This window comes from Podarcis vaucheri (assembly GCF_965113315.1).
Source record: "Podarcis vaucheri genome assembly, chromosome: 2".
Classification (NCBI taxonomy): Eukaryota; Metazoa; Chordata; class Lepidosauria; order Squamata; family Lacertidae; genus Podarcis; species Podarcis vaucheri.
The window spans coordinates 115981165-116006179 of NC_138760.1; the positions used below are offsets into that span (position 1 = coordinate 115981165).

Genomic DNA, 25015 nt, shown 5'->3' on the forward strand with positions numbered 1-25015 from the left:
TTCTAGGTGGGCAGTAATGGGTTCTATGGCCAGAGGTCCCCCAAATAAGGCCCACGGGATGGATAAGGCCCGAGGGATTTGTTTATCCGGCCCGCAGCAACCCCCGCCGCTCGCTCTGACCGGCGCTGTGCTGTGCGGCTGCCCACTTCCAGATCGGAGGAGCACCGGAAATAGCTTGTGCACATGCGAAAGCGTTATTTACGCATGCTCAATCGTTATTTCCGATGCACATCCAGGTCGGAGGAAACCCGTGCACATGCGAACAAGCTATTTCCGGTGCTCCTCCGACCCGGAAGTGCGCCGGAAATAGTGTGTGCACACATGTATGGGCACGCACTCCCCCGCCCTCTGGCCCGCCGCGCGATTGGCGCTGGAGACACCGGCCTGAGGCGCGGTCAGTTTGCTGACCCCTGTTCTATGGCACAAGCTGAATCCTCCTTCCATCGAGCGCCGATGGGCGGTAAGGAAATTTTACTATCAAGAAAGATGACTAACCCTCCCTTTCACCCAATCAGACAGAAATATGACAATTTTCTGAAAAGTGCACTCTGCTCTCTGGCATCAGACAGACATCTAAAGACACCCCGGTATAGGGAAGTTTTTTATGTTTCAGATTTCCTTTTGGGTGAAGACAGGGGCAAGGCAGGTACGGAGTAGTTCTGCCTGCTCTTTGTCACCAAATTGCATTTCTCCATCCTCTCCACGCTGAGGACCTACAATAGTGGCCAGAATTCTGGAAACCTTTTGGGAAAAGTGTATTTCCGAGGATTGATGGCTCATAACACCCGATTGGCTCTCTAAACACTCATGCTCATTGGCTACATTCAAATGAAGGAAAGCTATTGCAATATCAACCCAAGTCCTAAGCAATTTGTGCTTCCCGTTTCTGGTTATTTGGCTATAACATTTGATAGAATACAGATAATTGAACAAACTTTGTTGCATTACATTCTTCCTTAAATTGTCTTTCCAATGACTTTATGGTATTACTCCCCCCCCCAAAAAAAAAGTGGTGTTATGAGCCATCAAACCTCAGAAATACCCTTTTTCCAAAGTAAAGGTAAAGGTACCCCTGCCTGACAGGGCCAGTCGTGACCGACTCTGGGGTTGCGTGCTCATCTCGCTTAAGAGGCCGGGAGCCAGCGCTGTCCGAAGACACTTCCGGGTCACGTGGCCAGCGTGACGAAGCTGCTCTGGAGAGCCAGCACCAGCGCAGCGCACGAAAACGCCGTTTACCTTCCTGCTAGTAAGCGGTACCTATTTATCTACTTGCACTTGGGGGTGCTTTCGAACTGCTAGGTGGGCAGGAGCTGGGACCGAAGGACAGGAGCTCACCCCGCCGCGGGGATTCGAACCGCATCGGCAAGTCCTAGGCACTGAGGTTTTACCCACAGCGCCACCCGCTTTTTCCAAAAGGTTTCAACAATTTTGGCCACTAGTGTGCTTGTTCTTCCTCTTGCTTCAGACACAGCCAACCCAGTGAAATACAATATAAGGTACCGGTTTCCAAAACACACTCAAAATCGCTTGAAATCTGCCATGGTCTTGATCGATCCTTTAAGGACATTTGTTGCATTTTCCTTATTTGCGTCTTTTTAAACAGAATGTCAGGTTCTTTTCACATGTTATGGCATTCGCAAGTCACTTTGAGACATTTTCTTGCGGTGAGCAAAAAAAAATAAGAAATCAATGCCGAAAATAGGAAACAGCCACGGTGCCAAAAACAACAACTCTGCGCTTCAGAAAGAAAATGTCAATCTGAAATACTGGGGCGGGGAGAGGCAACGACTCCGATCAGGTCAGAGATCGAAAGAGACATGTTTGCAATGAAGTTTCCTAAGAGACTCTTACCTTCAGAGGCCCCCGCTGCAAAAAGGGAGAAGGGGACGCGCGGCTTTTTTCTGCAGCCGGAGGGAAAACGCAAGAAGCTCACGTGCAGAGCGAGAGGCCGACCCCGACCTCTCTCTGGCGGGTTTCCTGTCTGTCTCGTGTGAAATGCATGACGGGAGCTTAGAGCCCTAGGAAGAGGAAGGGCTTTGCAGGGTTGTCTGAGCCGAGAGAAATCCGGAGGAGCTGAAGATCGGGAAAATGTATGCGAGGTGAGGACTGGGTCGAGGCTCGTGGAGAGAGCGCAGCGCTGCAGCTTTGGGAGCGCGTGCTCACAAGGAAGCCCCATTGAATTCAATGGAACTTACTCTCCCGGGAGCGAGGTGAGGATTGCAAGCCTAAGGGGACGTTGCAGAAAGGAAGAAGGGGTTCCTCGAGGCGACGGGACTGTCTGGGAATTAGTTGTGGGACGGGGAAGTGCAAGCAGAAAGCCGCATGCATTGCCGAGAAATTGCAAAAGACTTTTTGCAAATGTCTTGCAACGATCGGTGCAATTCCTATCCAGGCTTTCAGGGTAAATCAGTACCCTTCCAAGGCGGCTCTCAAGCAGTTACTGCCTAGGAGTAGCTCCCGCTGGATTTAGTGAGGCTTACTCCTGAGTAGACGTTGCACCTTCAGAGCCCGGCTGAGCAGGATCGCAGCTCGTAGTGGAAGTAAGTGCAATTGAGGCCGGCGGGGAGGGGGAGAAGAGATTTCCTGATTAAAAATATGGAAGATTCTATTATTGCTTGAGGTTCCCGCCTCAGGGTAAGGGCTTTGTATTTGTAAGATATTAAGCTTGCGTATATTCATGCAGACATCTTGTTCTGTTGTTGTTTTATTTTAAAAAACCCAATAAAATTATTATTTTAAACGCATACACCTTATTTTTCAGATTATATATTATTTTGACCGATAATTATTTATGTGTGTGTATGGAACAGAATTATGTCTTCCACTTAATCATTAAAAAAAACCGCTAAGCAGTCACATATTCTTGTAACCTTTTTGGTTAAAGGCGGGTAAGGAATCTGGAAAAAGAAGAATGAGCTTGCAATGTTGCACGGGGCAAAGATCCTGACTCTACTTGTGTCTATGTTTTGCATAGCAGGACAAGCTCAGGCTGTTATACTTTCTTCTAGAGACTCTTAATCTCAGGGTTGTGGGTTTGAGCCCCAAGTTGGGCAAAAGATCTTCATTGCAGGAGGTTGGGCTAGATTAGGGAAGCTTTTAATGTTTAATAGGATATTGTATTTTAATATTCTGTTGGAAGCGGCCCAGAGTGGCTGGGGAAACCCAGCCAGATGGGCGGGGTATAAATAAATTATTATTATTATTATTATTATTATTATTATTATTATTGATGACACTTGTGGTCTCTTCCCACCCTGCAATTCAATGATTCACAATGTACTGATAATAATTGGATTCAGAATCCTGCCCCCCCCCCACAAAAAAACCCTTTTAAAACTTCCTTCCTCCTGTAGATTACTATGGAGTCGGTGATGAAATTGCAGAGGGTGCAGCTGAAATGCAAGAACCTTCATGAATTCCTGCGGGGCCTCAGCCCTGGCATCTTAGACCGGCTGTACAACCATCCTGCCACATGCCTCGCTGTCTTTCGGTGAGCGAGAACCCCCTTCCCAAATACTGGGGTGCTGGCCAGAGCGGGGAGGGTGGAATAAAAGAATCAGTTTACTTCCGAACTAGATTATTTACAGTTCAAGCTTAACCATGCTTACTCTGTAGTAAGTCCTGCTTATATGTGGCTTATTCCTGAGTAAGTGGAGTTAGGATTACAGCTTTAGGCTTGACCTTAACTGAATCACGAATCCTCGATTCTCTAAAGTTGCCTGCACTGGGTGAGAATCCTGCTGTAAACAAGATGTGCAGATATTTTATTTTATTGTATGTGCATTCTGGTGTCTTGCTTAAATTGTGCTTTTAGTATTTAATTGCACCCATTCACAATAACAGGAAAAGGCGAGTCTTTTTTTAATCTAACAGGTTGTTGTTTTAAATGAGCCAGTCATTCCCGTGATTATATTTTGTATTGTTTTCTGGTATTTCATTTTGCACATTGCCCTTGTTAGTTTATGCGAACGGGTGCTATATAAAAAATCTTTTAATTACATAAATAAAATAAACAGTAGCATGTTTCCAAGTTTTTTAAAAAGTAGATGCTTAAAATACTTGATTGGCGTCTCTTGTGAAAGCAGTTTCACTACACGCTAAACCGTCCACGCATTGATCTGTGTGTTTTAAGCCATTTATTCCAACTCATGCTTCCCCAACTTGATGCCTTCTGTGCGTTTTTGGTCAAGAGGGATGGGAATTGTGGTCCAGCAACATCTCAAGGGCCAAAGGTTCCCCATCCCTACATCCCTCTGAGCAGGAGATGCTGTGGCTAATCTCCGACTCTCCAGATGTTGCTGCAGTTCCCGTCAGTTTCCCATCAGCAGAGTCAAGGGCAAGGAACATGGGAGCTGTTTTTCAGAAATGTCTGGAGGGCCTCGGATTAGCCACCCCCTGCGTTTTGGTATAAAAGTATTTTATAAAAGCTCCTTCTGGTATGCAGGCTGAGGCCCTAAGTGCCCGCGGACTGTCTCGCAAGAGTAGTGCCTGCTCTGGTTATCTCCCACTTGGACTACTGCAATGTGCTCTACGTGGGGCTACCTTTGAAGGTGACCCGGAAACTGCAACTACAGTGGTACTTCGGGTTATATACACTTCAGGTTACATACGCTTCAGACTCCGCTAACCCAGAAATAGTACCTCGGGTTAAGAACTTTGCTTCAGGATGAGAACAGAAATCGTGTTCATGTGGTGCGGCGGCAGCAGGAGGCCCCATTAGCTAAAGTAGTGCTTCAGGTTAAGAACAGTTTCAGGTTAAGAACGGACCTCCGGAACGAATTAAGTACTTAAACCTGAGGTACCACTGTAATCCAGAATGCGGCAGCTAGACTGGTGACTGAGAATGGCTGCCGAGACCACATAACACCGGTGCTGAAAGACCTACATTGGCTCCCAGTACGTTTCTGAGCACAATTCAAAGTGTTGGTGCTGACCTTTAAAGCCCTAAACGGCCTCGGCCAAGTATACCTGAAGGAGCGTCTCCAGCCCCATCGTTCAGCCCAGACACTGAGGTCCAGCGCCGAGGGCCTTCTGGCAGTTCCCTCACTATGAGAAGCAAAACTACAGGGAACCAGACAAGAGGGCCTTCTTGGTAGTGGCACCCGCCCTGTGGAACGCCCTCCCATCAGATGTCAAATTAATAAACAACTATCTGACTTTTAGAAGACATCTGAAGGCAGCCCTGTTTAGGGAAGCTTTTAATATTTGATGAATATTTTAATATTTTGCTTGAAGCCACCCAGAGTGGCTGGGGAAACCCAGCCAGATGTGCGGGGTATAAGTTATTATTATTTATTTTATTTTGTGTTCACAGCACTGTCCTTGCATTCTTGCATTTTCAGGGAGCTGCCAGGGTTGGCCAAGAACTACGTCATGAGGATGCTTTTCCTGGAACAGCCCCTCCCTCAGGCCGCTGTGGCCTCATGGGTCAAGAAGGAATTCACCAAGTGAGTTGCTGGTTGTGACAGGACAGTGTGGAAGCAAAAGCTTGGGTTGTGTAGCAAAGCATCAGAACAGCAAGAGAAACCAAGCCTCTGTTCTGTGGGGGCCTAGTGATTCATACACACACAGATGAGTTTCTGAGTACCTTCTGGTCCAATTCTTCATATATTACATTCTTTGCTTTGACAAGGGAACAGCCCGGCTGATCCTTATCTTCCCCGGAGCCCGGTTTTGCACTCATCCTAGCTCACAATTGCTTCTTGCCTTTCAGGGAACAAGATGAAAGCTCAGATGTCTTGCTGGGGCTGCGGCTCTGGCACACACAGCTGCTCCCTGGCGGCCTCCAAGGAATCGTCCTGAACCCCATCTTTAAGGAGAACCTGCGCATCGCTTTGCTGGGAGGGTAAGTGAGAGCCATGGAGAGAATTAGGAACCAAGGCAGAGGCTCAGTGCATTTAATGCACTCGAGATAATCCCGTATGTGGCTGTGTTCACACACAACGCTAAACCATAGTTTGCTTTAACCTTGATTTGTTCAAGAAGCCGCAGATTGTTTCTTCTGCACTTGTGTTTGTTTTTAAGCTGCTCTTTCCTTGTATCTCTGTAGCATATGAGGTTCTGGGGTGGGATGGGTTGACCAAGGTTGTTGACTGAGGCATAACGCCAAACAACAGTTAAAACAAGGCACAGTTTGCAAGCCAGCAACAAGCCATGGGCTCACCTTGTTTCCAGGAAACAAGCCTTGGTTAATCAGCTGGGCTGGATTCAGACATTCAGACCAATCAGATATTTGCAAAACAAACCATGGTTAGGTGTTAAGTGCAAACCAGGCCTCTTGCCGATGTGCTTTAGTTGCATTGCAATTAAGAGTGCTTTCCTTAATAAATAGAGCAATGAAATAAAGAAAACTTCTTTTCTAACGGCCCCACACAGATACAGTGGGGCGACTTGCAAACCATGGGTTTTTCAGAAACTTGCCTGCTCCTTGCATGTGAATTATTATTATTACTACTAACACATTTTTATGGTTTGCTTTAGCCATCGTTTAATGCTCACGCTGGCATTGGCACAGACATGGTTACGTCTAGTCCAGGGTTTCCCAAACTTCGGTCTCCAGCTGTTTTTGGACTACAACTCCCATCATCCCTAGCTAGCAAGACCAGTGGATGATGGGAACTGTAGTCCAAAAACAGCTGGAGACCCACGTTTGGGAAACCCTGGTGTAATCAGTGATTGGGAATGGCATGCTGCGTATTCCTTGTCAATCTCCCCTGCAAAAAAGCCATGATTACTAGAAGCAAAACAAACCAAGCAAATGTGATTGGTTTGAAGTCCTGTACTGGGATTTGCCCCTGAGAGCTGGAGGAGCTTGTCATGTAATGGATCACAATTAACCATGATGTGGAAGGTAAGATGTTTGGGAGCAAAAGAGCACGTAGATTACAACCGTCTGTTTCTGACTGCGAACGACATTGTCGCTTTCATACCTGTGGAAGGTAATGGCGGCTGGGTTTCAGAATGCCAGTTTTGTGTTATTCGGCCAGGGGTTATGGCTTTGAGAAAGTTCTGTCCCTCCTGCAGCTTTCTGCTGGTTCTATAACAGAATAGAATTTTTTTATTATGGTCACAGACCAGTTCCAGGTCACTTACAATATCAGGAAAATCATAAAACACAACAGGAATACATTGAATTGCAATTGGGTATTACAGAGACAATTCAGATACGGTGGCAGTTAAAAACAAAATTTAAATCTTGATCACTAAAATATAACCTAAAATTATCATTTAAAACCTTAATCATTTTGGTAGTACAGCTTTTTCCCTAAATTTTATGGCAGTCACACAGAACTTGGCCACCCTTAGCGTAATCTCTAGATTCTTGTCCTCTACCAGGAGTTTTAGACATTGAAGTTTGGACCCATTTGGAGATTTTTGTACAGTGGTACCTCGGGTTACATACGCTTCACGTTACATACGTTTCAGGTTACGTACTCCGCTAACCTAGAAATAGTGCTTCAGGTTAAGAACTTTGCTTCAGAATAAGAACAGAAATCGGGCGCGGCAGCAGCAGGAGGCCCCATTAGCTAAAGTGGTGCTTCAGGTTAAGAACAGTTTCACGTTAAGTACGGACCTCCAGAACGAATTAAGTACTTAACCTGAGGTACCACTGTATAACAGGAGTAATAAATACTGAGTGTATATCCCCTTAGAAACGGCAGCGTAACAAGACATGAGAGACAGTTTCTACCTTCATCAAGTTCCACGTATGGTTTACCCTCGAATCTGCCCTGCAGTGAGGCAGATGGCCGCACGTTGAATCTAGTGAGGGTAAATGACCATATGTATTTGGGTATTTGTAATTTTGACAAATAATTTGCTGGGGTAAATCCTCTCCCATTATCTTTTATTGCTGTGTGTTTATTCATCTCGCTCACGCGGCATTGCAGTATGGCTCTATAACTGTCCAACAGCATTCCTTGCATCTCATCCTGTGTCTGCAGAGGTAAGGCCTGGTCTGATGACACTGGCCAGCTGGGCCCAGACAAGCATGCCCGGGATGTCCCGTCTCTTGACAAGTACGCTGAGGAGAGGTGGGAGGTGAGTGTTTTGTTTGTCCTTGTGCTCTGTTACAGGACTCCATTTTTTTATTATTGTTTTTTAAATTTATTTAATCGTTTTTTCAATACATACAACAACCGCAATAGACACATACAACAAAAACCACAATAACACTAATAACACAATTTGACAATTCATATTTGAATACTGATATACCTATGACTACACCTTTTTAACAATATTTCCCCACCTCTCCTCCCCCTACTTCCCACCACTGTCCACCTTATCGCTTAAGTATTCCTTCCAGATTTCTTCATATTTAGCCATTCTTAATTTGTGTCGACATGCAATTCGTTCGTATGTAGCTAGTCTGTCCATATTATCAATCCAATCCAGTGCTCAATGGAATCTTTTTGTGGCTCTTCCAATTCATCAAAACAAGTTTTTGGGTTTTTTGCTTCTAATATGGCGCGATACATCCATTTTTTTTGACCCCTTGTAATCTCCCACATTTCCGGAATATAATTTAGAATTAAATTCAATTCCCCTAAATAACAATTTCTTTCTATTACTCTTGCTATAAATATCCTCACCTTTGTTTGTCCTTGTGGTGCGAGGACGGGGCTCCATTGTAAGAGTCTTTTGGAGACACCACCTCATCTGGGCTGTGGGAAGATGGATTGTTTGCCATAGCTGTGGTAGAACAGTGTGGATGCACCAGGGCCTGTTTCCAGTGGCGAACCAGTCTGGACAAACCCTTTGTCTCCCACCCGGTTCCATTTTTGTGCATCCTCCAGGTCATCCTGCATTTCATGGTGGGCTCTCCAAGTGCAGCTGTGAGCCAGGACTTAGCTCAGCTACTCATTGAAGCCGGACTGATGAAGAGGTAAGTGGCAAAGAAGAAGGGGGCAGACAAACTATGGGGTTGAGGGAGTAGGAATGAATGGTAAAAGTAGCTATCTCAGCATCCCATGCGCAGTTCTCAGTACTGGTCCTGTCTGATTAGGAGTCACAAACCATGTCACTCTTAAAAGAATGGCCACTAGTTGGCAGGCCCCACTGACTTGAACACCTTGGGGGCAACATAACAAACCATGTGGCAATGGTGGTGCTGATCGCTGCATAGGAATGCAGGTGGCGCTGTGGTCTAAACCACAGAGCCTCTTGGGCTTGCTGATCAGAAGGTTGTCAGTTTGAATCCCTGTGACAGGGTGAGCTCCTGTTGCTCTGTCCCTGCTCCTGCCAACCTAGCAGTTTGAAAGCATGCCAGTGTAAGTAGATAAATGGGTACCGCTGCGGCGGGAAGGTAAACGGTGTTTCCGTGCGCTCTGGCTTCTGTCACAGTGTTTTGTTACGCCAGAAGCGATTTAGTCATGCTGGCCACATGACCTGGAAAACTGTGAACAAGCGCCCGCTCCCTCGGCCTGAAACAAGATGAGCTCTGCAACCCCATAGTCGTCTTTGACAGGACTTAGCTGTTCAAGGGTCCTTTACCTTACCTTTTATAGGTAACTGCATGTTGTTGGGGGGGCATTTAAAATCCACAGTCTACTTGAGAATAGATAATGAAGCATATAGCGTGTAACACCGGTCTTGAAAGACCTACAATGGCTCCCAGTACATTTCAGAGCACAATTCGAAGTGTTGATGCTGACCTTTAAATCCCTAAATGGCCTCGGCCCAGTAAACCCTCAGTGCTGGACCTCAGCGTCCGGGCAGAATGATGGGGGTGGAGACGCTCCTTCAGGTATACTGGGCCGAGGCCGTTTGGGCTTTAAAGGTCAGCACCAACACTTTGAATTGTGCTCGGAAACGTACTGGGAGCCAATGTAGGTCTTTCAAGACCGGTGTTATGTGGTCTCGGCAGCCGCTCCCAGTCACCAGTCTAGCTGCCACATTCTGGATTAGTTGTAGTTTCCGGGTCACCTTCAAAGGTAGCCCCACGTAGAGTGCATTGCAGTAGTCCAAGCGGGAGATAACCAGAGCATGCACCACTCTGGCGAGGCAGTCTGCGGGCAGGTAGGGTCTCAACCTGTGTACCAGGTGGAGCTACTAGAGCTAAATACACCACAGAGGAGGACCTCATTCTGTTTTCCTCCAGCCTCTGTGTGTTTCCTCTTTAGCTCTGAACCTGGGGAGCCCCCCTGCATCACATCTTCTGGCTTCCAGTTCCTGTTGCTGGATACCTCATCTCAGCTGTGGTATTTCATGCTGCAGTATCTCCAGTCGGCTGAGGTGAGGAGAAGAGGGGGCAACCTCCCCATCTTTGCCCCCCCCCCCCCCGTCTCTGGCAATCTCCCTGTTGTGTTTTAATCACCTCTTCTTTCCCCCTACAGACCCGGGGCATGGATCTGGTGGAGATTCTTTCCTTTCTCTTCCAGCTCAGCTTCTCCACTCTCGGCAAGGTGAGCATCTTCCCCCATCAGCTCCCAGTTTGGCAAACAGCAAAGTAGCAAAACAAGACAATTGAAAATACAAGGAAAAGCACACTCTAGAATTTCAGGGCTGCCAGGAAGCATGGTCTTTCAGCCATCCAGTTCCTCCTGGGTGTTAATCATGGGCAAAGGCAGGCACAGCTTACCAAGGGAAGGCATTTCAGAGATAGGGAGCCACCACGGAAGAGGCCCTGCAGCTCCATCCAGGCAGTACCAGTAGTGGCACCACTCCCCGTCGATCGTAGGGTCTGTGATGGTTGATATTGGAAGGGGGGAGCACTCTTTTAGTGGAGCCTATAAAGCAGAGAGCTAAAGGATAGGAGGGGCCAACTCCATAATTCTGCATTGCAGGGAAAACATTCCCCTTTTCCCCAGAAGCCTTTTAGGATTGATTCCTGTTTATTTTCCCATTTATAACTTGACAAATCTCTATTGTGTCCCTTTTTTAAAAAAATTCCCCTCATAAGCTACATTACCTCAAGGGAATATGCTTCAGCCTGGACGGCTGCCCAAAGAGGGAAAAGAGTCCTTGCCCCCTTTCAGCTCTGTGATTTTATAAGACTGGGGGGTGGGCGGGGAATGCATAAATCATGCTTTTTCCAAAACCAGATTGCATCTCCCTCCTCAGACCAGAACACCACATTCTTAGCTTTAGTCACCTGGAGGTGATGTTTATATTGGGCTTCAGGAAAACAAAGCATGGTTAAGTGTGTTATGTCTGTAGGCTCTTCCACACATGCAGGTTCTTGATATCGGCAGCATCCGGCAGTGATGTTGACCCGCATGTGTGAATGCGCTATCATCACTGCAGCAGAGAGAAATTTCACATTGCCTCCTGGTGGTTTTCAGTAGTTTGGCCTGATTCGGCTGGCAGGCACGAAGCATTGACTGATCCAAGTGGTGCCCCCCCCCATGTGTGTGTGAGTAAATCAGCCCCCATTTCCCCCCCATCTGTTCCCAGGACTATTCCGTGGAAGGAATGAGCGAGTCTCTGCTGAATTTCCTCCAACACCTTCGGGAATTTGGCCTCGTCTTTCAGAGAAAGGTAAGACCCCACAAGGACGTTGGCTGAGATAGATCGTATGTGGGGTTTTCCCGGGAAAGAACAGGGTGGAAGAAACAGCAGAAAGTTGTGCCCCCTGTTGTAGGCTGGGGAACAGAACGTTTTAGAGGACTTGCTGCAAAGGTGCGGAACTTAAATGAGTTCAAAGTGGAAGTTTGGAGTGGCACTTGTAAACAGACTTAGGTAGGTATGAGGGATTTCAAGCCTGCAGTCACCTTGCTGCCATTATCCGTCCTTCTCCCCTTCCAGAGGAAATCTCGCCGTTACTACCCTACACGGCTGGCCATCAACCTTTCCTCTGGCATCTCGGGCACCGCAGTGGACACCCATTACCAGGGCTTCATCATTGTGGAGACCAACTACAGGATCTATGCCTACACAGGTCAGAGGCTGACTCCCCGGGTGGATCTTAGCTTCTGCATGCGTCCCAGGTGCAATTCCCCTGCCTGTAACCTTGGAGAGCCCCAGCTAATCCGTGTTTCCCATATTATTAAAAATGATTGATTGATTGATTGATTGATTGATTTGATATACCACCCTACACCTGGGGGGTCTCAGGACAGTTCACAGAATAAAATCAAGATATAAAACCACAAAATACCTAATGAAAGCAACAACCCAATAGCCCCCCCCCAAAAAAAACCCCAGATCAACCAAATGCCCAGTTAAAAGGAAATGTTTGTGACTGGCACCTGAAGGTGTATAATGAAGGCACCAGGCGAACTTCCCTGGGGAGAGCATTCCACAGACGGGGAGCCACTGCAGAGAAGGCCCTGTTCTCGTGCTGCCACCCTCCGGACCTCTCGAGGAGGAGGCACACAAAGGAGGGCTTCAGAAGATGATCTCAGGGTCTGGGAAGGTTCATATGGAAAGAGGTGGTCCTTGAGGTATTGTGGTCCTGAGCCGTTTAAAGCTTTATAGGTCAAAGCCAGCACTTTGATCCCGGAAACTAATTGGTAGCCAGTGCAGTCAGACCGGGATCTGTGTAATATGCTCAAACCGTCTTGCTCCAGTGAGCAACCTGGCCGCTGAATTCTGCACTTGGGTCTTTGGCGGCTTTTGGACTACAGTTCCCCATCATCCCTGGCCACCGGTCCTGCTATAGCTAGGGATGTAGTCCAGAAGAAGACCCAAGTTTGGGAAACCCCAGTAGACAATACTGAACTCAATGGCTCGGTGGAGCGACTCGGTGTAAGACAGCGTTCTATGGTCCTCTTGTTTGTGGCTTTGCTGGCCTCCCTGCAACAACCTCTGCAGATCCAAAATAATAACGCTGGTTTTGTAACCCAATGGCACTTAAATGGAGAGGAGACCAAGGTAGGTAGCCACTAATTATTCAGGACCGTCATCCTCCCTCTTGGAGGGCTTTTGTGAATGCCAGGTTCACCGGGATCTAGTTCAGGACTAGGAAGCTCCTAGGTCAGACTAAACTCAATGTGGGCTACTCAGACTGGCAGCAGCTTTCCGGGAAACAGAGGCTGTTTTAATTGGAAATGCCTGAGGTTGAATCTGAGGCCTTCTGCAGGCAGGGTAGTTTCTCACAGGGAACCAGACAAGAGGGCCTTCTTGGTGGTGGTGCCCGCCCTGTGGAACGCCCTCCCATCAGATGTCAAGGAAATAAACAACTATCTGACTTTTAGAAGACATCTGAAGGCAGCCCTGTTTAGGGAAGCTTTTAATATTTGATGAATTATTGTGTTTTAATATTTTGTTGGAAGCTGCCCAGAGTGGCTGGGGAAACCCAGCCAGATTGGGGGGTGGGTATAAATAATGTTTTGTTTTGTTTTGTTTTCCATTCTTTGGTTCAGCTGTGAAATAATAGTAAAGGAGAGTACACATGAGCAAGTGCAGAATAACTTTTTGTCCATCTCGCACACACCCAAAAAAATCTGAGCTTGGTAGACATTTTTCTGGGTTGAAGGGGTGTTCACTTTCTTAGGAGTTAAGCTCTTGACCTTTCTCTCTCTCTCTCTCTGCCCGGGTTTCCAGATTCCGAACTACAGATTGCGCTCATTGCCCTCTTTTCTGAGATGCTCTACCGCTTCCCCAACTTGGTGGTGGCTCAGGTCACCCGGGAGAGCGTGCAGCAAGCCATCGCCAATGGCATCACGGCAGACCAGGTGGGGAACCAGGGAGAGGCTGTTGGGTTTACCAGTTTAAAGGGAGCCTAGCAGAGTGTGGTTCGCTTCTGTCTACTGGGCTGGTTAGCCTCCTCTTCCTTTGGATGTTTCCCAGCACAGACGAAGCCAGCACTGGGAATAGTAGAAGCGGTCAAGTGATGGTGTAAGTCAAATAGTACTAAGGCCAGCTCTGCTTCGTTCCCTTTTTCTTTTCTCTGTCCCACAGATCATTCATTTCCTACGTACCAGAGCTCACTCTGTGATGCTGAAACAGGTGAGGATTACGGCACAGGGTGTGGTCACTTAGTAGATCACTGCATAAAAGGATCACACCTCCCTTTCCAAAGGGTTTGGTGCTGTTTTTATGACTTTGTGGGATAAGTCTATGTTCCAGCTCAGCTGTTTGGAGGCAGAATGCGAGTTGCCTGGAATCGCAAGTCGGGAGAGGGATACAGTGGTACCTCGGGTTAAGAACTTAATTCGTTCTGGAGGTCTGTTCTTAACCTGAAGCACCACTTTAGCTAATGGGGCCTCCTGCTGCCGCTGCGCCGCCGCTGCACGATTTCTGTTCTCATCCTGAAGCAAAGTTCTTAATGCAAGGTACTATTTCTGGGTTAGCAATGTCTGTAAGCTGAAGCGCCTGTAACCCGAGGTACCACTATATTTTTATGCTGTGAACCGCCCTGAGGTCTATGGACAAAGGGCAGTACAGTGGTACCTCGGGTTACAGACGCTTCAGGTTACAGACACTTCAGGTTACAGACTCTGCTAACCCAGAAATAGTACCTCGGGTTAAGAACTTTACCTCAGGATGAGAACAGAAATTGTGCGGTGGCAGCAGGAGGCCCTATCAGCTAAAGTGGTACCTCAGATTTCAGGTCAAGAACGGTTTCAGGTTAAGAACGGACCTCAGGAATGAATTAAGTTCATAACCAGAGGTACCACTGTATATAATTTTATTATTGCTAATTAATGTTGCACTTAGGCTACACTTTTGGGCTTCCCGTGAGCATCTGGGTGGGCACTATCAGAACATTGTGCTGGACTAGATGGGTCATTGGGCCTGATCCTGCGGGGCTCTTCTTATGAAAGGCTAAGGATGGGCGTCACATGTTGGCAAGAGAAATTGGAATGTGGCCTCGAGGATTCTGGGTAACCTCTGCTAGGGAGATTCCAATGGAAGCCTTGGCTGCTGCAGCAATAGGAATACTGTATTGGCCCGAATATAAGCTGCACCTTTAAAATTGGAGGGGGGGGGGGTTAGAAAAAATATACTGTATAAAATACCCAGATATAAGCCGCTCCATTCCTCGCCGTTCCTGGCGCTGTTTTCCTCGAACTCCTGGTTACATACCATAAGGTTGTGAATATAAGCTGCACTTTAACTTTTCATGGTTGGAATTTGGGGGGAAAGTGAGGCTTATATTTCAGGCCAATATGGTAGATCATTTTTTGTTTTCCCCGTTGTCTTTTCCATATGCGTCCCCGACTCTTTCTCTGATGTCTTGTCCCATAGACCCCAGTGCTGCCTCCCACCATCACAGATCAGATCCGGCTGTGGGAGCTGGAACGAGACAGACTCCGCTTCTCTGAGGGTGAGTGTCTGTGGGTGAGGAACTCCGGTGGGGTGGAAAAGAGAGAAGAACATGGGGAAGAGAAGGGGTGTAGCTCTAGTGGAAATATCTGCATTCTGGCAGATTATCTTCCCGTCTTCCACCCCACCCAACTTCCTTCTTGCTTCAGATCCACCTTTCTGGGTTCCCCCATATTGTGTTTTTTCTTCCTTCTTTCACATCAATTGCTCATTCCTCTTTTGCCTCCACGGTCGGACGCAGCAATACTTCTGAATACCAGATTGTGGAAACCACAGAAGAGCAGCGCGCCAGTTGTATTCTCATCCGGGTGGATAAAAATCAATGATTTTTTAAAAAATATATCTGGGGGTTTTTTTATCTGAATCGGATTTTTTAAATTTAAATTGGGTTTTAAAATAACATGCTTTTGGAGGAAAAAATCTTTCTAAAGATAGTTTTCTATTTAAGTTACGTTATAGTCCAAAGGCTATTTATCAGGAAATAAGGATTTGTTTTAAGTTTTTCATGTGTGCTATAAAACTCATTAAAGAAAAAAAAAATGTTTAACCACATCAGTTAACAATCATGGATACATATGCTATAATGTTATTGTTTTAGTTAATTTTTTTTAAAATTGTTATTAAGGAAGTGATTGTTTTTCTCCTTCCAATAAAGTACAGCAGAAAAGTTGTACCAATATAGATAGTTAACTTATTAAACCTCACAATAATTTCATAATTATCTGTCTATGTATTTCTAAGAGTATAACCAAATCAATAATTTTTTATATAACTGTAAAAAGTACTCTGAAAAAGTACTCTGAAAACCTTCTTCTGGTTGTAAATACCAAGATTATGCCAGCAAGAATGATTCTTTTTGTAAAAAAAGAGAGAGAGAGAGATTTAAATCAAGTCTTACTGACTAGTGATTTAAATTGATTTGATTTAAATCAATTCCACCATGGTTCTCATCCCCCCTTCTTTGCATCCACCATCTTCCCCCTCAATCCTCTCCCTGCCACCTTGTTCCTTTCCCTGACCCTTCTCTGCCTGCCTCCCCATCTTCTCCTCGCATCTCAAACTCTTGAGCTCCCCTCTGTGCTTTTTCACCATGTCTTCCTGCTCCCTCTCTCTCCCCAGGTGTCCTCTACAACCAGTTCCTGTCCCAGGTCGACTTTGAGCTGCTGCGCAACCACGCAAAGGAGCTGGGGGTCCTGGTCTTTGAGAACCCGGCCAAACGTCTCATGGTGGTGACGCCCGCCGGCCACTCAGACGTCAAGCGCTTCTGGAAGCGGCAGAAACACAGTTCCTGAAGGCCGGGGAACTGCCCTTGCACTTTTCTGCTGGGAAACAGGAGTCGGGGTGGGGGTGTTGACTGCATCCCCCCTGCCCCTAACTGTCAAGGAGTAGCAGAGAGACAGAGAGGAAGGAGAAGAAGGTTTCTTAGGGGTTGTCCGATGACCCCCCCCCCCTCCGGTCAAGAACTGATTAAGAGGAGCAGGAAAACATCTCTAGGTTCAGCTTCCTCTTAACATAAGTGGCTAAAGCTTGCCAGCTGCCGGCTGCCACTCATTCTCTGAGCGGATGTGGCCCCGCTGTTCCAGCTGGGCTACTGCTGATATGGAATAGGTTAAGACAACTAAGCAGCTGTTTAAAATGTACGTGCCAGGGTGCCAGCATGGATTTGGAACAGACTCACACTGTTTAAACAGAAAGTTGATCTAAAACCTGGATCAAGCAGGGTAACAACATCGGATCAGATTTGTAAATAGCCTCTTTTTTGTAAATGTTTTTATTGCGATAGAAGTATCAATAAAACACCCACATCTGAAGTTATTTTAGATGGGTTCCTTTCCCTTCTCTCCTTGTGTTACGGAGGAGGAAACTCTAAGAGAGGTCAAGAACTGCAGGCAAATGTAGCCCACAAAAAACTGGGTAGTGTGGATGAAATGTATTTTACCCCATCTGGGCTTGCTCTCTTGTGAGTGGGTTACGGGGCTTTCAGTCTGCAATCCTGCACACACTTACCTAGAAATACACCCCCCCCTCAATTCAGCTCTTCTGAGTAAGAGTGCACAGGATTGGCTTAACCCAGGCACCCCCAAACTCGGCCCTCCAGATGTTTTGGGACTACAATTCCCATCATCCCTGACCACTGGTGCTGCTAACTAGGGATGATGGGAGTTGTAGTCCAAAAACATCTGGAGGGCCAAGTTTGGGGGTGCCAGACTTAACCATTTCCTCATTTTTGCAGTGCCAGGCTGAGTTCCTTGGACGAAAGGTGGGATACAGTGACTTGTGGTGAATTTTTCATAGGGGAACAGTTAGGGCCATAGATGCCAGCTTGCAAGTGTGGTGGTGGGGCGGTGGCAATGTCACGTGTGTGACATTCTGCCTGTAAACATCACGCCTCATTTCCTGAACCAGGCAGAAGCTTCCTAGGCTTTGAGAAGGAGGCACCAGGGGGGAATTTAGGTGACTAGCCTAGTCCCCCTCGCCCACTGACTGCACACCACTGGTGGGATATAAAGGTAATTACTGTACTAAATAACAAATGCAGTACTGGCAGAAAATGGCATAGATAGATTTAGGTATTAAAATATTTATTTTAATTTGACAGAATCTGGATACCTGTAATCAAAAAAAACCTTTATGCAGTTTACATAAAATAAGAGTTTAAAACAAGTTTAAACTAAAAGAATGACATAAATACAAATGAAATCTGCAGTTTCAATATACGGTGGTACCTCTGGTTATGTACTTAATTCATTCCGGAGGTTCGTTCTTAACCTGAAACTGTTCTTAACCTGAAGCACCACTTTAGCTAATGGGGCCTCCCGCTGCCACCGCGCCGCCACTGCACGATTTCTGTTCTCATCCTGAAGCAAAGTTCTTAACCCGGGGTACTATTTCTGGGTTAGTGGAGTCTGTAACCTGAAGCGTATGTAACCCGAGGTACCACTGTATACATTATAAAGTGAAATCACGGATTAAAATACATGTCAGCTTTACATATCTGGGTGGGCTTGGCAAAAAGAACCCTTTTTTGTAAATGCTTTGAGGGTGGTGGTTTTTGTTTTACAATCAAGTGGTTTATACATTTTATGAACTAAAGAAAGTATAAATGTTGTAACAGCACTGAAAGCACCCCCAGAAGCAGCAGAAAACTGAAGGGCCAATACCCTGAGCTGGGAGTTTCTGACTACAATACTCAGCAGGTTCCTCTGCTGTCCTTGGGGGGCCGCGTGACCCCCATCTCTTGCTGCCAGACTGACCATGGGGCACCTCCATCACGTGGTGACAGGGGCCCTGAGGGACCGTAACTTAAGCAGCAGGGGGTGGCGCTGGGAAGAGCCGAGCTGGGTGAGTCACGTCCCTCTCGGTAGGCGCCTATGTCCAGCTGCATTAACATCTGTTGTCGGTTCTTTGGCTTCAGTTTCGCGCTCTCAGCCGCTAGGTGTCAGCAATGTGCTGTTGCAAATCGCTCCCAGTGTGAAACCGAAGCGGAATCAGATGTGTGTGAATGGTCAGGTTGGTCAGGTTCACTGGCAACAATCCACTTCGTTAGCTGTCTGAAATCATTTGCCGGCTTGGTGAGCATCTAAGCACCTGGGTGTAAAGGAAACGGGGGGGCCCGCAAATTTTATTATCATAGAATTGTAGAGTTGGGAGGAACCCTGGGGGTCATCTAGTCCAACCCCCTGCAAAGATGAAACCTACAACCTTGGTGTTATCAGCCCCACACTTTAACCAACTGAGCTATATGGAGGCTAACAAATGACATTCTCTCGGTCACTTTTTTTGAAGTGGGGTGGGGGTGAGGAGTCATTCAGTTACTTATACTGTATAAAGATGATTAATGAAAATAATAAACAATAATGATGGAACAAATCCTTTCCCCCAACCCCGCCCCCAGAAACGTATTCATTCATTCACTTATTTGGAGTGGGGGCGATACGGCACTCTGCACATATGCAATGGCACACTTTCCTAAACAGGCGCAGCACAAATTGCTATTGTGAAGAAGACTGGATCGCTGCCTAAAAAGCAAAGCGAAACAAGCGCCACGTAGTGCTCGATAAGGAAACGGTCCGTTCCGCTTTCAATAGTGTAGCCATTTTGAGCGCCTTGAGTTTTGGTAATGAGCTTGCAATGAGGGTAAGTGCATGTATTTCGCTTTTTTTGGTGTTTGGGGGCGGGTTGTACCGTTAAGGTACAATAATTGGTTTTTTAAAGGGGGGGCAGGAGAAACAGGACAGGCGGGTGGCGGGAAAAGCGTCCCGCTGCTTCTGCCGATTCGTCTTGTGCAGCAGTCGGGGAGGCGGCCGTCTCCAGGCTCGGAGCTCCGCGTCTTTTAAAGCGAAGCCAAAAGGGCGCACGAAATATGTGCGAGTTCCTTGCTTCGTGCGCAGCCACCTGCGGATGGTGATATATGTACGTTGCTATTCTCAAATCATATAGCGCTGGGTAAGGGTGGTTCAGGCGGGAGGAAAGCTAGCAAGGGAAACTTCTGCCTGGCCGCCTGCCATCGCGAATGGCTGACGCAGCCGGGAAAGAATTTGGTTCCCTTCCTTTCCTTCGGATTTCTGCCCATACCTCACATTCCCATATCATAAGTACAAAGCTGCGAGGAGCCGCGCGAAGAGGAGTCTCTCTTTGTGTATCTTGTGTATTGCATCTATTTATATCTCAAAAGAAAGAAAGAAATATTTCTGCCACCCTTGGGACCGTTTCGCACGGTCGTCTTTTATTCCACGGGACGGCAACTCTCTGAGGTTCATGCGGCACATTTCAGCCGAAGCTAAGCTTGAGATAATTTTATTTAGATGGGGGCAGAGGAACGAGCTCCACTGTTCATTATGATTATTGTTTCTTGATCTGTTCAGAATTGCGTGGATCTGAATCTGCCCACCCACGTTTTAAATAGTTGGGACTGCTCAAGGACACACACACACACACACGCAGGGCACATGTTTTGCTACTTAGAAACGCGACTATAATACCAAACCAATAAAAGCAAGTGTGTAGGGAATCATTATTGCAAGCAAGGTAAAATTTAAACATTTTAAAACAAGTCAAGGTTGCAGGTTCAATCCCCGTAGGGTTCAATCCTCATATATTCCCGCATTGCAGGGTTTTGGACTTGATGATCCCCAGGGTCCCTTCCAACTTTACAGTTCTATGATTCTAAGTGTAATTAAATTATGTGGCTGCAACAGCGGCGTAGCGTGAGTTGTCAGCACCCGGGGCAACGCAAGTAATTTGTGCCCCCTAACCCGGGGCAAGGCAAGTAATTTGTGCCCCCCCAACCCCTAACCTGAGAGTTGCCGCTGGCGCTGCCGCGCAAACAACGCTGCTTGCCCGGAGGAGGATGGAGGCAGAAGCAGCCGCCGCCTGTGGCTGGGCCGAGGGGATGGCGGCGGCAGCAGGGTGCAGAGGCTGCCCGTGCCCGGCCAGGCGTCGGTGGCGGCGTCGGCGCTGCTGCAGCGGCTGCTCCTCCTGCGAGCAGTGAGCGGAGCGCAGCCACAGCGATGGCGGGGGGCGCGCGCGCTAGGGCACAAGGCTGGCGGTGGCGGCGGGGAGCCCGGCGGAGGAAGGAACTTGTCCCTTCCCTCTGGACTCGCGCCCCCCCAGATGTTGCGCCCGGTGCGGCTGGCACCCCTGGCACCCCCCACGCTACGCCACTGGGCTGCAATCGGGCTTACTGGAGTTTTCGGCAGACGTGTAATAATACAATATGTACCTGCCTAGTGCCACCAAAGGCAGTGTTTGGTGTGGACGAAAAATACAGCAGTTCAAGATGGGGAGCGGGTTTTGTTACTGAAAGAAGGGAAGGCACCTTATACATGGCGAACCACGACTCAAAGGACGGGGCCAGCCCTCCCATGAGATCAGGGGACTGCCTCAGGCAGCAGGATCCACAGAGGCAGCAGATCCCATGTTAGTCTTTCTTCCCTGATACTGGTGGGGAGATGGGATGCCATTTTGGGGGGTCTGCCTCAGGTGCCAAAAGGCTTTGGCCTGGCCCTGTCGAGGGATAGGAGAGACTCACAAATGACTACCAAGAGCTTCTGCAAAACGGCTCTGTTCCCATTGGCCTGATCTTGCTCAGTATTCCCTACACACGGATTGACAGTGACTGCTCACAATTTCAAAAAGGGGAGGTGCCTGAAACATTGAGAGACTGAACTTGAGATTTGCTGCTCTGCCACTGAGCGATGCACTTCTGCCCTCCCTAGTTCTATGGAGCAGATTCTTTCCTAGCTTCCCCCACTGTTCTGCATCCCCTTGCACTGTGGCCTGATCTATACACCCCTGCAGAACAGATGGACTGTACCGCTTTAAATTATAAGTAGGGGGTGCTCTTTTTGAAGGCTCCCACATCTGAAAATCTTGTTGAGTCATGGGAGAAATTGCATGCAGTTGGAGAAAGGCTTTAGAGCTCAGTCCTCTCCTCTCCTTGATCTCCTGGTTTTCTACTTGCACAGAGGGTTTTGTTTTGTTGCAAATTGATAATTTAAAATGTCAGACATCTGCTGTCTGACGTTGCGTGGCCTGTTCAGAAGTTCTTCTTGATTTCCACTTCATCCTGCCATGAGGACAGCCCAGGACTGAATTTGAGACAGCCAAGTTGGGAGTGAAGAGGCTGGGACAATGTGGAAAAACTGGTTTACAGTTTCTCCAGTAGAGAGAAAAGAGACTTTGACCTATCTCTAAATAAAAAATTGTTCCATTAGGAATTGTTCCACCCCCATTGTTCTGCCCAGACACTGACAAAGAGACACCAGACAAAGAGAAAAATAACTACAGTGGTACCTCGGGTTACATACGCTTCAGGTTACAGACTCTGCTAACCCAGAAATATTACCTTGGGTTAAGAACTTTGCTTCAGGACGAGAACAGAAATCGTGCTCTGGCGGCGTGGCGGCAGCGGGAGGCCCCATTAGCTAAAGTGGTGCTTCAGGTTAAGAACAGTTTCAGGTTAAGAATGGACCTCCGGAATGAATTAAGTACTTAACCCAAAGTACCGCTGTACCAGACTTTTAGAAGACATCTGAAGGCAGCCCTGTTTAGGGAAACTTTTAAATGTTTAATAGACTATTGTATTTTAATATTCTGTTGGAAGCCGCCCAGAGTGGCTGGGGAAACCCAGCCAGATGGGCGGGGTATAAATGATATATTATTATTATTATTATTATTATTATTATTATTATTATTATTATTAGTGCTGTGTAGTGGGTAGCTAACCAGTGCAAGTAGATAAATAGGTACTGCTGTGGCAGGAAGGTAAACAGTGTTTCGTTGCACTCTGGCTTCCCTCACAGTGTTCTGTTGCACCAGAAACAGTTTAGTCCTGCTGGCCACATCATAAGGAAAACTGTCTGTGGACAAACGCCGGCTCCCTCAGCCTGAAAGCGAGATGAGCACCACAACCCCATAATCACCTTTGACTGGACTTAATCTTCCAGGGGTCCTTAACCTTTTTACCTGACTTCCTGCAGGCAATGCTTAAGCATCTGAAGTGCCTCTCCTAATTTAATTAGAACTGGGAATCAGCAAAGGAATGGTACATAACTCCAAATCCTCTGCTTCTGGGCATAAGGTTTAGGGGACATAACATTTGCAAATGGATCACAGGTTTAAACCATAGTTGCAGGTATCTCACGCATTCAACGATAATTTTCACATTTGTTTACTTATCAAAATAACTTACGTATGCAAATGTAAAGGGTAAAGGGGACCTCCTGACCATTAGGTCCAGTCGTGGCCGACTCTGGGGTTGCGGCGCTCATCTCGCTTTATTGGCTGAGGGAGCCGGCGTACAGCTTTCGGGTCGTGTGGCCAGCATGACTAAGCCACTTCTGGAGAACCAGAGCAGCGCACGGAAACGCCGTCTACCTTCCCGCCGGAGCGGTACCTATTGATCTACTTGCACTTTGACGTGCTTTCAAACTGCTAGGTTGGCAGGAGCAGGGACTGAGCAACGGGAGCTCACCCTGTCGCAGGGATTCGAACCACCAACCTTCTGATCGGCAAGTCCTAGGCTCTGTGGTTTAACCCACAGCACCACCCGCGTCCCTTATGCAAATGTAATCAACTATAAATTATAGTTACAGAAAGTTGATACTTGTTTTATTAATTCTATGAGGGAAACTTTGATGAATATTTTTATTAGTATGGAAATAATCTTTGTTTAATGATCATGGATGGTATACAACTATATTTTTGCATTAGTGCATGGATTATCACCAGCCCAGGAGGATTTCCCACCTCTCATCCTCTTCCTCCTCCTTGTGCTCATCCTCCTCCTCCTCCTCAGAGAATTTGGGAAATCCCCAGAACAGATTTAGGGCACTCATGGTAGGGGGAGAGGGGAGAACATTCCTTTGCACAAGGAGAAATCCTTGCGCTCGTGGAATATTTATCTTAGCGTGTGTTTTGTATTTGTTTTGTGCCACAGTGGACGACTAAGCAAGGGTGGACATACAGTGGTGCCTCAGGATGCGAACGGGATCCGTCCTGGAGCCCCATTCGCATCCTGAATAGAACGTAAGATGCGACAGTGCGCGGGTCGCGGTTTGCCTCTTCCGCGCATGCGTGTGACGTCATTTTGAGCGTCTGCACATGAGCAAGCAGCGAAACCCAGAAGTAACATGCTCCGTTACCGGTACTTCCAGGTTGCTGGCACGAAAACGCTCAACCTGAAGCACATTCAACCCAAGGTATGACTGTAGTTTGCGTCTTATTTTGTATTTATTTTGTGAATTGCATTTGGATGGGAAATGGTGAATGGCTTATGTAGCAACAAACTTAATTAATTAATTAATAATTAATTAATTAATTATTATTAGAATGGGAGACTAAGGATGAAGAAGTTAAATCAGTAAAGATTAAGTGAGCACAAGATATAGGGCATAATATACAATTTGAAGACTGGGAAAAATTATGGAAAGTGAACTTAAAATTAACGGACTATATTGCTCAAAGAGAATTACATGAAAATGATGTACAGATGGTATACCACACTGGTAAAAATGGGAAAACAATTCTATGATTCCATGACTCTGCCTCCAGCGAGTTGGCAGAGTCAATATACCTTGCTCCTGTATTTCCATAGGGAGACAGGAGTTTTTCTGCTCAACGTTAGAGTGGGTGACAATGGCTCACAAGGTGGACCACCTCATGCTGTTCCTTGACTGAGGAGGACAGTCTGTCCCTGAGTCCTGATATTGGTATTTCTACCTTGTGGGCACCTCTAGTTAAAAATGCAGATAAAAGAAGGGAAACGTATTCCAATTAGAATTTAGAATACAGTGGTGCCTCGCAAGACGAAATTAATCCGTCTTTTATCTGTCTTTTATTAGCCTTTTATCCGCTAATCCGCTAATCCTTTAATAGCCGCTAAGCCTTTAATAGCGCTAATCCGCTAAGCCGCTAATAGGGTTGCTTCGCAAGACGAAAAAACTGCTAGACGAAGAGACTCGCGGAACGGATTAATTTCGTCTTGCGAGGCACCACTGTGTTGCTGTCTCATCCAGTGCATAAGCCAATACTACTCACATGCTGTAACCAATAAAAGTTGTGGCCTAATTTTGCCCATTAACCTAAAATAATGTGTCTTTGTATCTTATTCTACTCCTATGCGGGTGGCGGGTCCTCAACTCACAACCCAGATTGTGTTGTATAGTCAACATTCAGCTGCCAAGATGTGTATTCCTGGGCACTGGCCCTTGCTGGTTGGTGCTAGGCCATTGACCATAAAGGGTGGGTGGGTGGGTGTGTAGATGCACATACATATTGTGTGTACCACAGTGGTGCAACA

The 25015-nt window shown here is 46.9% G+C and overlaps 2 protein-coding genes across 4 annotated transcripts in view; one reads left to right on the forward strand and one right to left on the reverse strand.

Moving 5' to 3' along the window:
• Positions 1-1990, reverse strand: part of VARS2 (valyl-tRNA synthetase 2, mitochondrial) — a 40545-nt gene extending 38555 nt beyond the window's left edge. For both annotated transcript variants that reach the window (XM_082209309.1, XM_082209308.1), the window contains exon 1: positions 1852-1990. The gene's annotated coding sequence lies outside the window, so the exon portion shown is untranslated. The remainder of the gene's footprint in view (positions 1-1851) is intronic.
• GTF2H4 (general transcription factor IIH subunit 4) lies at positions 1969-17028 on the forward strand. Of its 2 annotated transcripts, none has more exons than XM_082210270.1 (14): positions 1969-2099; positions 3354-3490; positions 5343-5447; positions 5714-5845; positions 7944-8040; positions 8799-8887; positions 10125-10236; positions 10338-10406; positions 11398-11481; positions 11749-11881; positions 13489-13619; positions 13846-13893; positions 15136-15214; positions 16333-17028. In XM_082210270.1, exons 2-14 carry the CDS (start codon positions 3360-3362, stop codon positions 16503-16505), a joined length of 1383 nt encoding a protein of 460 aa, XP_082066396.1. In that variant the 5' UTR covers positions 1969-2099; positions 3354-3359; the 3' UTR covers positions 16506-17028. The 2 variants fall into 2 exon arrangements, with proteins under 2 accessions (XP_082066396.1, XP_082066395.1); XM_082210269.1 differs by having other exon boundaries at positions 2053-2210.
• The last annotated feature ends 7987 nt before the right edge of the window (positions 17029-25015 follow it).